This window comes from Vigna angularis, chromosome 4, assembly GCF_016808095.1.
Source record: "Vigna angularis cultivar LongXiaoDou No.4 chromosome 4, ASM1680809v1, whole genome shotgun sequence".
Classification (NCBI taxonomy): Eukaryota; Viridiplantae; Streptophyta; class Magnoliopsida; order Fabales; family Fabaceae; genus Vigna; species Vigna angularis.
In genome coordinates, this window is record NC_068973.1 from 11,144,564 (window position 1) to 11,155,463 (window position 10,900).

Sequence of the window (10,900 nt, forward strand, 5' to 3'; positions counted from 1 at the left end):
AGAGAAGATGTTTATAATTGATTTTAGAGTGATGGATTCTATTTTTTTAAGCTATAAGTGAACATACTTTGTTATGATAGAAGGGATCATTATTGGAATTGTAACACCAAATATTTTAATATTTTATATGAAAAGGTAAAGCTTTTCTAGAATGAAAATAAGTATATAAATCTAAATATTGAGTTTAAGATTATATTTTGATTAGATGTTTATGAATAAGATAATGATTGGATCATTAAATGTTATATTTTTAGTTAGTTAAGATATTAAGTTATTAACGATTTAATGAGGATTACTCTTAGTATCAATAAATTTTGGACTTAAATAAGGTTTGAACGTCATTTATAATATCAATTATAATATTATATGAGCAAATATAAACGAATATGAGATTTAGAGAATAATATTATCAAGAAATAACCCTAATACTTGAAGAACTGATAAATACAAATTCTATAAATTACATAATTGAAATCAGATAATAGAAAAATCAACCCAGTTGCATGGAATTCAAGAAGAAATTGGTACAAGGAGATTACAGATTCATGAGGTATCTTTGTACTCACAAGAGCCTATAAAGCAATCATAGCCTCGTACAGCAGATTCAAGACTCCCCTTGTTACTTTGCACTCAAGGGCTCTCCTTGCTAAACATGTTCAAACTTTTTGTAACTCACTACTTCTACTCTACCTTATTCTTAGTAAGAAAGTAAAAGAAAATCAAGGATTAAATGATGATTTCCTGGTGATACGTCGGTCAGTGTCACGTCCCTCTGCTCTTTGTTCATTATATAAGGAAAGAAAAAGAAAACTAACTAGATCCTAATGCACTTCCCTTTCCAATGAGTCAATGTTCTTCAATTGGGTCTCTGTTTGGTCACAAATTGGCTCTCTTCAAAGTTTGCAGGCTTTTGAGGCATCTTCCACCTTTAGTCCATGTTTCAGGTCGCTCTGGTTCAACCACTAACTACCTCTGATGCAATTATAGGTCAGCCCAAACCCTGCTACAGTCCATGAATTTAGGGAGAAAAAAACTAATTTTTCGTTACCTGCACCTCTCCACAAGCTAGGTCAAACCTTGTTTTCATTTTCACCTAAACCCTTTTAATCCCTCCTTCTAATATTTCTCTTTCTCTTTTATTTTCTTCCTTACTTCATTTTCACATAAATTAGTGAATCCTAGTTTTAAAAACATTCTCCAAATTTCAATCCAATGCATGTTTAAAAAGAATTTTTGTGAAAAATTTAAATATAAATCTAAGTGCACAAGAGAAATAAAAAAAAAATATATTATATAGATAAAAATCTATTAACTTATTATTTTAAAATTTTGAATTTTAAATTAACACGATCACCGCTAATCTCCTTATATAATTCGATTCAAATTACGACTATGATATGTTAATAACTTTTTTTTATAATTTTTTAACAATAGACTACGTGTCACTATTTTATTGATCCATCTATTTGAAACAGACTAATCATGAACTACCACATTAGCAATTGTAAAAAAATTGTCAACAAAAATTGTTAAAAAAATGTTTTCCTTAGTATTATATATCTCCAATTAACCTATGAAATTCCAAAAAATACTAAAGTCACATTAATGTATAAAAGAACCCATCAAATATACAACCAATGAATTCCTGGGAAGAATGCCTCGATTCTGTATCTATCAACATATTCAGTATCCTTTCAGAGCTACAGATACACCCATTTGTCCCCACCTACCAATCAAAAAAAACCAATCACTCTATCCCCTGTGTTCATTTTTTGAGACCTAAAGCTGCTACCAACATTTTCTATAATCAAAAGTCAGATTCAAAGTTTTTTCCCCTTAAACCCTGCTTTTGTACATCATACCAAAAACAACCAATCAAAACTGTTTCCTTTTCCTATGCTGGAGTCTACACAGCTAAAGTGTACCTTTACTTTATAGGATATTCTCAAAACATACTTCTCTTTTCTCAAAAGGGGTTTCTGTAGAATATCTTGATTTAGGCACTGAAGCAGCACCGAGACCCTCAAGTAATGACATCACATCCATGGTGTCATCTAGGTAGTATCTAGCTTTGCTTGGTTTTTGTCCAACAGTGCATGCAAAGATTTCTGGTGCTGAGGAGGAGGTAGCACTGTAAGATCTGGTTAAAATGCTCTCAAACATATCCTCATCAGACCTATCATCACCAATGCACAGTACAAAATCTGGCAATTTACCCTTTTTTGTTAGGGTAGAAAGAACTTCCTGTGCAACTAACCCTTTTGTAATGCCCTGTAATGCATTGATTAGCCAATATTAGATTTTGAGAAAAATAATAACTTGAGATGAGAAGTGATAAGTAGAGCACCTGAGGCTTGACTTCTATAATATGTTGTCCTTTTTTTACAGCAACAGGTTCATTTGCAAGTACATTTTCAAGGTGATCCAACAGCTCCATGGCTTGCCATGATCCAAAATCAGGATCTGCATCACTGTAATGCCATACCAAGGCACTCTCTTTGGTCTCTACAGAGGATCCATCTGTGGCTTCCATATAAGATTTCATCACAGGTTCCGCAATCCTTTTCCATGCAAAATCTGTATCTGCATGACTCATTTGCCAACTAGCATGCTTACCCCACCTGAAGTAAAGATCAAACAAGAATAACATCACCTTAAAGAACTTGACAGTGACATGATAACCACTTTGCCATAAGAAGCAGAAACACCCATATATATATGAACATTACTACAAGGAGAATTCAAATTTACTCTCTACAGAAAAGATCAAACATAAGTACCATCTATTCTAACCAGACAAACTCATGAAAAGCTAAAACACCTACATAAAGATGTACTAAAAGGTGAGTTCAAATTTTGACAGTACATAACATTATAAGCAAATGCTGTAGGCCCTGGATAAAAGCCACTTTCATTTTCACTTTTTTTCTGTTTTTCCTTTAAGGGGTATCTTCAGGTACTGTTGAAGTCATTTCGGGGAAGTCATTATGATTAATAGTTGAATATGACATAAACTATAAACCACTTACCTTATAAAATAACCATGCTCAGCTGCTATACCAAGATTCTCGCACTGATCAAACCATTCACTCAATGAAGTTTTTCCCCTGCCACTAACAATAAACACAGTGTTGTTAACATCACTGCAAAGATTATTTAGCACGGATATGACTTCAGGACTGGGGGCTTTCACGATGGATGCTTGAGGTACAACTGTGCCATCATAATCCAAAAAGATTGCCCTGCAACTGCTCCTTTTATATGCAGGGACAATGTGATCTATGGATAGCCTCCTGAAACTAGGAGACAGAGACAAAATTCTGAAGTTGAGACCAAAGCCAATGCCCCAGCAACGGTTCCTATAGTGATCCTTGCATGAAAACACTAGATCTTGCTCAAAGCTTCGAGCCCAGTAGGCCACATCATGTGAACTAACGTATCTGTAGTGCTTCTCATGTCGAAGTTGCTTCTCTCCATCGGGCATTGTGATTGCCAAATTTAGTGCTTCGGCTACTGCATCAATATCCCATGGGTTTACCCTTATTGCTCCACTAAGAGATGGTGAGCAACCTATAAACTCAGAAACAACAAGTGCACTTGCACGCGGGGAGTCAGAAGCAATTTCTAAGGTTTCATCCACTTTAGAACTTCCCTGCCTACAAACAGTGTACTTGTATGGAACCAAATTCAAACCATCCCGAACTGCATTCACAATGCAACATTCTGCCAAAGCATAATAGGCTGCCTTCTCATAGAAAGGAACATGGCGGTCAATGATGATGATAGGTTCATAACTTTCCGAACCAAACCTTTCGTTTATCTTTTTGGCAGTAATGTAAGCCTCCTCCTTTGCATTCTCAACATCTTTGTCAGCACTATTTGGCGGGTTTAAAATTTGGATCAGTGTTATTTCACCTTGCATTTCTGGATATTGTTGCAGGAGTTGTTCTATGGCCAAGAATTTTAAACTGACACCTTTGAATATGTCCATATCATCAACACCAAGAATAAGTTTTTTTCCCTTAAATTGTTGGTGGATTTCTCTGACTTTGTCAGAAGAGGAAGGATGCTCTAAGGCAGATTGAAGTCGACCCATGTGAATCCCAGCAGGCAAAATTTTAATGAATACTGTGCGACCAGAGTATTCAAGCCCAATGTAACCCCTCTTAGATTCATGTTCCAAGCCTAGCATTCGCCTACAGCAGGAGAGAAAATGGCGAGCATAATCAAAGGTGTGAAAACCAACTAAATCTGCATTAAGCAGTGCTTTCAAAATTTCACCTCTGACAGGCAGAGTTTTATAAATTTCTGATGAGGGAAATGGACTGTGGAGGAAAAAACCAAGCTTGACTCGACTACAACGCTTTCGCAGAAAAGTGGGAAGTACCATAAGATGATAATCATGAACCCATACATAATCATCTTCTGGATTAAGGACCTCCATGACTTTATCTGCAAATATCTTGTTAGCAGAAACATAAGCCTGCCACTGTGACCTGTCAAAGCGGCGATTGCCAGGATACATGGGCAACATGTAATGGAATAGAGGCCACAAATGTTGCTTGCAGAATCCATCATGGAATTGTTTGTAGAGTTCTGGAGGAATAAAAGTAGGCAAGCAGTTGAATTCCTCCATCAACTGAAGGGAAACTTTATCTTGCTCACTTGCATCAACATCAACCTTCAGAGATCCCACATACACCACATCAGCATCAGGAGAAAGACCATCCTTTAACTGCCAAAAAATTGAATCCTCATCATAACTGAAGCACCATCTGCCAGATACCTTATCCCTTTTCCCATTGACTGGAAGAGAATTTGATACTATAATTATCTTGCGACGGTGTTCAGATGAATTAACACCTGAATCATCATCATTACTTTGTTTACCATCTCCATGAGAAACGATTACTGGATCAGTCATAACTCGCGGAAGAGATCTGGGAGTTTGAGGGAAATTTAGCATATCCCCTGATACCAGGTCTAGCAAATTTAAGCATGACCTTGCCACCATCTTTACTTCAAAGTATTTAAAGATATAAACTAGTGTGATTTAGAAACGGGTATCTACACCTGAAAAGATCTTGAAATCAATCCACAGAAATGCAGTTACCTGGTAGAAAAGAAGCAATTATTATCTACTCACAATGCAGTAGGATAGGACATAAATACATTACACACTCATACTCCACAAGTTCAGTGCTTCAGTAATTTTCAGTATCTCACTGCTTTCAGTACATGTGTTTGCTCCATGGATTGATTTGAAAGTGTGGAACAAATTTATGTTATTTAGACATGAGACAAACACTTGCAAAGTTATAATTACTATGGTTGAATCATTGATTGTTGAAATTAGAAGTCCAACAAGTGGCAGAATCATTAAATCTTACCAACATATAAGCAGCATGTTAGACACAGCAATTCAGTTACAAATGCTTCAAGCATTATTCAGTAATTAGCAACCATTTAATTTAGCAGAAGAAATCTGTACATTACATAAGAAATAGAAACATCAACTTAATTTTCAGTTACTAAATACAATAATCAAGATGACTATGATCTAAAAGTTAAAGAATATGAAAAGTAGAAAACTGAGTCTTAGATAACTTTGATCACCAGATTTTCAGTATGTTCTATGCTACTTTTAGAAAAAAAAGCTCTTTTTCGCCTTGGTAATAAGGAAACTTCCTGGAAGGTTAACTTTTACATGTTTTTCACACATTCTACAGTTTCAACACGAGGCAGAAACCAAATACACGCTTTATGTATCTATACTATGATTTTAGCTTTGTGTAGGAAGTCCAAAGGAAATAACAGTACATCTCTGGCCCACCAAAAGACCACTATATCTTCTAAGGGATATATTCTGGAGTGAAAAATTAAGATCATGACCTTTTCAATTGCAAACATTTTGTTAAATCTTCCAATCTTCAAAATAAAATCAATTGAATTCTCTGTTTCAGAAAAAAAAAAGACAAAAACCATAGATAAAAAAATGTGGGTTTAGTGGGTCCAGTCCAACAGTAGACTTTCAGCAGATTCAGCCAAAAATCCATAGTCATCAGAGCAAAACAAAAAGCTACAAAAGATTAAATTGCACATAACATAAACCACACATTTACCTTAATTTATCTCAGACTCAGGCGATTAATCTCATGAAGGTCTCTTCGAATCTGAACTTTGATCACCCAAATCTACAGAAGCACATTTTAATCAGAAACACAGAACAAAAAACCTAAAAACAAGAGATTACTCACAATACAAAAATATATAAAAAAACTTTCGTAAGTATATCGAGATTGGATTTTCACTCAAGAACATGCTTCTCAATCTTACCTTGTCTCTCATATGAAGCCTGTGAACTAGAAGGCATTTAACTCTAGGACGGCTAGGTACAACACTGCTAAGCAGGTGTCAATTTCTTCACTTCCATTCAAATATATATCAATTAAACTCGGGAAAAACCCTCAATCTCTTCTCTCAATTAGGAAAGGAAATTAATAAATTCACCCAATTGCTCTAAAATGGAAATAAAAGTGTCTCACTACCAAACAAATCAGAACAGGAAAAAACATCTGCATAAGAACTGAAATTAATAAAAGAAACAGGAAAAAAAATGCTGAATTAATGCAATGGTGAAGGGATAAAGGATGAAGGATGGAAACTTCCCCCCGCAAACCATACAAGGGAAGTTGAAGCAGAGTCCGATAATAGTTAATGAGGATAAGCTAAATTGTTAAGCAGGCTTATAAAAGATTTATTTTACAATTTTACGTAATGCAGTACAATTTATTTTGTGTTATTACAACATTTAAAAACATCAAGCTAAGAAACAAATGGCAGCATTTTTTTTCATTCATACATATTTGTTGCAGAGCAAAATACCTTTCACCAATCAATCAGCTCCACAACCCCATGCAAATAACAACAGAATCAAGAACACGGGACAGAACATGCATTTACCTTAATAGCATCAAACTGATCCAAGCAACACAAGGATAACACACAGAAAACAGAGAGAGAAGAAGAAAAACAAAGCAGGTTTCAAAAACTAATGTCCGCGCAATCTCCTGAGGAAGCTAATGAAATGGAAAGAAAGGGTCTTATCCTGGAGAAGATAATTCAAAGGAAAAGAGAACAAGTCAATGAAATCTGAAATAGTCATTTTACCTTCTTCTTCGCTATCTCAACAACCAGCAAGACCTTTGGATATGTACTGAAATAACTGGAGCAGAATATACAGGTGTGAAATTGAATTGTGAAAGGAAGTTGCAAAGAATGAAAATAATTGTTGTCAGTGAAAAGATTGTTTCTTTCCAGTTTCTAGATAAATATGAAATATGGGATAAGTGTGTTAGGTTCGAAGCTGGTGAGATTTTGTAGGAGTTTTACGGATTCTAACATCTAAACCGACCCCAAAAGAAAATATAATTAATAATGAAAATAGGTGTTAATTAGGATATGGTTTTGATTAAAATTGAAAAAAAAATATGTTGGGAATTTTGTATGCCAAGTTCCTTTGGTTCGGGTGCCTCTGTTTTTGTCAACTTGGAAAGTGTTTGTTCAACAAAGGATGCTGTCGGAAAGAAACAACGGATTAGAAAGTCAGAAAATAGAAGCAAAATAGTTGGACACAGATTTTAATTTATTATTATTATTATTATTATTATTATTATGGAGCCAGAAAGAAACGCCACAGTTGATATATTTCAATCTAGGTGGTCTTAAGCTGGCACTGTCATCCAGTTCCTCTCATTTTGTTTCTTCCCAAACTGCCCTTGCATTAAATTCTTATGCAAGCTGTTAATTTTTCATTATTTCAAACTTTTAATAAATTTATTATGTGTACTCTTTAGATATTTTGTACATTAAATTATTATATAAATATTTATACCCACAAATATTCTATTGTAATGATGTCTTTTTAATTTAATTGATTGGGTGCATCAATAGGGTTTACTGTTATTGTAATTGTTGCCTCTCTGAATATTTAAGTTGTAACCATTAGTAGATAATTATCGGATTATGATTATGTGATTTAATGTATTCGTATATAAAATTAAGTAAGTAATTATTTGAATTTAATTTTTTTATTCTTATTTATAACTTCAAATTGATTAATTTAAAGTATAATGTTAGATTCTATTGTTCTAAAAATATAATTTTCAAACAAATAGTTTAATTTTAGAGAGTTCTTATTGTGTTTGATTATATTGTAAAAAGTATTTTATTAAATAAGAGTTTTTATTTTATCTCACTGGAAGATGATATAAACATTTTTCACTTTTCTCATTTGAAACTGTCTTCTACCCTGTTTTTGGGTATTGCATTCAATATAACAAGATAATTTTGTCTTTCTCATTGAAAATATTTTTTATATTTTTATTTTTTCTTATGAATCTATTTTTCAAACACACCTAATCACAATTTTATAATTAAAATGAAATAAGTGTAGATAAGAAAAGAAGTGAAATATATTTTCTTTTTAATAATTTTATATTTTATTTCTTATTTTAATCTATTTTAAATCAGTTATTATTATTATTATTATAACAGTTAAATATATAAATATTAATAAAATATTTACAACCTAATCTATTATGTTTTTGGGGGCAATAGATTAGGATGAAAATATACTTAATTATATTAACCATTTCGTAAATATTCACTTTTAAGGGGAAAGTCTTATATATTTTCCTTTGTCAGAATTACTATTTTTATTAAATTAATAGAAACTAAGAAGAATGGAGAAATTACCCAAATAATTTTGTTTTTGTTTTTGAATGATAGCTCTCATATATTATATTGAAATAATTAAAAAATTATTGAAATGAATTTAAATAAATAATAAAATGCTTCATATATCAATTAATGATATAAATATTAATGAATTCAATTTTAACCCCCAGTAATATTGTTTAGACAACTACTCCACAGCTAGCAATTCTTGACTAGAGATACCAGCTTCGTGTGGACCTATGCATCTTTGACTTTCCAGTACTAAACTCCTGTATTATTTTTTTCTTTACTTTTGTGTTTTGTAATATGATTTTTTTCACGTGCATGTTCAAAACAGTAATATTGTTGTCCTATTATCTTTCTCAACTGAATCCACCTTTTATTTAATATTTTATACTTTTAAGTATTAAAATAAGATATAATTATATATATTTTTATATGATTGAATTTTTATTTAAATATTTTTTCAGGAAAAGTAAAATAATATTTAATCAAATCTATTCATTGAAAATAAAAGATATTATATGTAATGATAATATACTTTTGAAAACGGGACAAGGTAGTAATAATTTTATTTTTCTTATTTTAAAATGATATTCTCATATACTTTTTATATATTTTTTATTGAAACATTACTCTCTTTTTCATGTGAAAGTATACAGCAATAATTACGTATATGTGTCTAGATAATAATTATATTTTCCTCACTAGAAGTTTTTTTTTTCTTTTAAGAATGACTTTACTACATTTGGTTGAGTTGAAAGATAATAAGCAAGCAATTTCCCAAAGTTAAATATATAAATTAAATCACTCTCACTTAGGCGTTAAGCGTATCTTTACATCAGGATCACATATTAGAGTGAAGTCTAATAATATATCAATACCATATACATTAACACTTGAACTAACGCTCAAACTAATGCCACAATTAAAGCCAATTTACCAAGATAAGCACTGTGGTTAATCCATTGGTAAGATTCTTTGAGCAAGTTAGACTTTCATACCAAAATCAATAACAAGCACTAGAACCAATATAAAACTCTAGGACCAACAACAATGAGCTAAAATCAATTCTAAAATATGTACTTAGCAAGATTTAACACTAAAAATGTTTGATTAAATCAAACACGAACCAAAATAATGACAAATATTTTGAAGAATATTTGAAATTGAATTATTCTCTTACTAATGTAAACTAGATTTATTCACATAACCATGAACTAAATTTTCAAGAATTTTTAATTCATTTAAAGGTTCCAAACAATGGTACAAGGGAACTATTTCTAATTAAGGAAGTCATCTAGGTGTTTTCAAATTCATAAAATTCTTCTAGAAATCACTAAGTTTGGAGTGTCTAAGGTCATGCTCTCCTTGTTTCTTGTTTCTTGTGCACATGTTTCTCTTGTCTTAGTGCCTTATTTCTTAATAAACCAAGCTCATACCTTTTTTTTTTTAGTTTCCGTTGACAAAAGAAAAAGTTGTTAAACTTTCTCTTTCAAGAAAGTTGATTTTGATGATGATACCAAGTACAAAGATGAATTTTTAGAAGCCAAAAATAAATTAGAAGATTTGTATTTTGTTATTGATATAATTTGTCCTTGTAATATACTGTAGTTGTTGTTTATGGTTTCTTTAAGCTTAGCATGTAACATATAACAACACTATTTAAAGAGAAAACTATTTTTTCAAACTACATAGTGATAATCAATTACTACTTAAGCTAATGGATTATCACTTAAGCTAATTGATTACACTAAACATTTTCTTTAAGAAGCAATGCAGCAATAATCAATTATTGCTTATTGATAATTGATAGCAATTGGAACCTAACTATTCATCTTCTAAACTTAATTTCAAATTTGGTTCTTATAAATAAAGTGGAAAGTTCGTTCTCAAAAATAGAGAAGTTAAAGAATTCACCAGAACTTGAAAACTCTATGAGAAGGCTTTAAAAACTGTAATGTGAGTAGAGGGATAACTTTCATCAAGTCTGATCTTGAATAATTGAGTATTATTATTGTTGATATGAGAAGTTGTTCATCATTTGTGTGATTCAAAGGGAGTATTAAATTCAAGATAGGTATTTTTCATCTCTTGTGGTTTTGATAGAAATATTTTCTTTCTTAAATTGTTTTTCCTGTTATTGCAATATTTAATTTAT

General features: G+C 31.8%; 1 protein-coding gene across 12 annotated transcripts; it reads right to left on the reverse strand.

The window, feature by feature from the left end:
* Positions 1–479: 479 nt before the first annotated feature.
* On the reverse strand, positions 480–7,461 carry LOC108332023 (probable alpha,alpha-trehalose-phosphate synthase [UDP-forming] 9). Of its 12 annotated transcripts, none has more exons than XM_052875948.1 (6): positions 7,171–7,461; positions 6,123–6,194; positions 3,030–5,113; positions 2,348–2,621; positions 1,926–2,271; positions 480–1,003 (listed from the first exon to the last, which is right to left on the reverse strand). In XM_052875948.1, exons 3-5 carry the CDS (start codon positions 5,012–5,014, stop codon positions 1,933–1,935), a joined length of 2,598 nt encoding a protein of 865 aa, XP_052731908.1. In that variant the 5' UTR covers positions 5,015–5,113; positions 6,123–6,194; positions 7,171–7,461; the 3' UTR covers positions 480–1,003; positions 1,926–1,932. The 12 variants fall into 12 exon arrangements, with proteins under 12 accessions (XP_052731908.1, XP_052731906.1, XP_052731911.1 ...); XM_052875946.1 differs by lacking the exon at positions 7,171–7,461 and adding an exon at positions 6,886–6,921 and having other exon boundaries at positions 480–1,000; XM_052875951.1 differs by lacking the exon at positions 480–1,003 and having other exon boundaries at positions 1,580–2,271; positions 3,030–4,940; positions 5,074–5,113; positions 7,171–7,459.
* Positions 7,462–10,900: the final 3,439 nt, after the last annotated feature.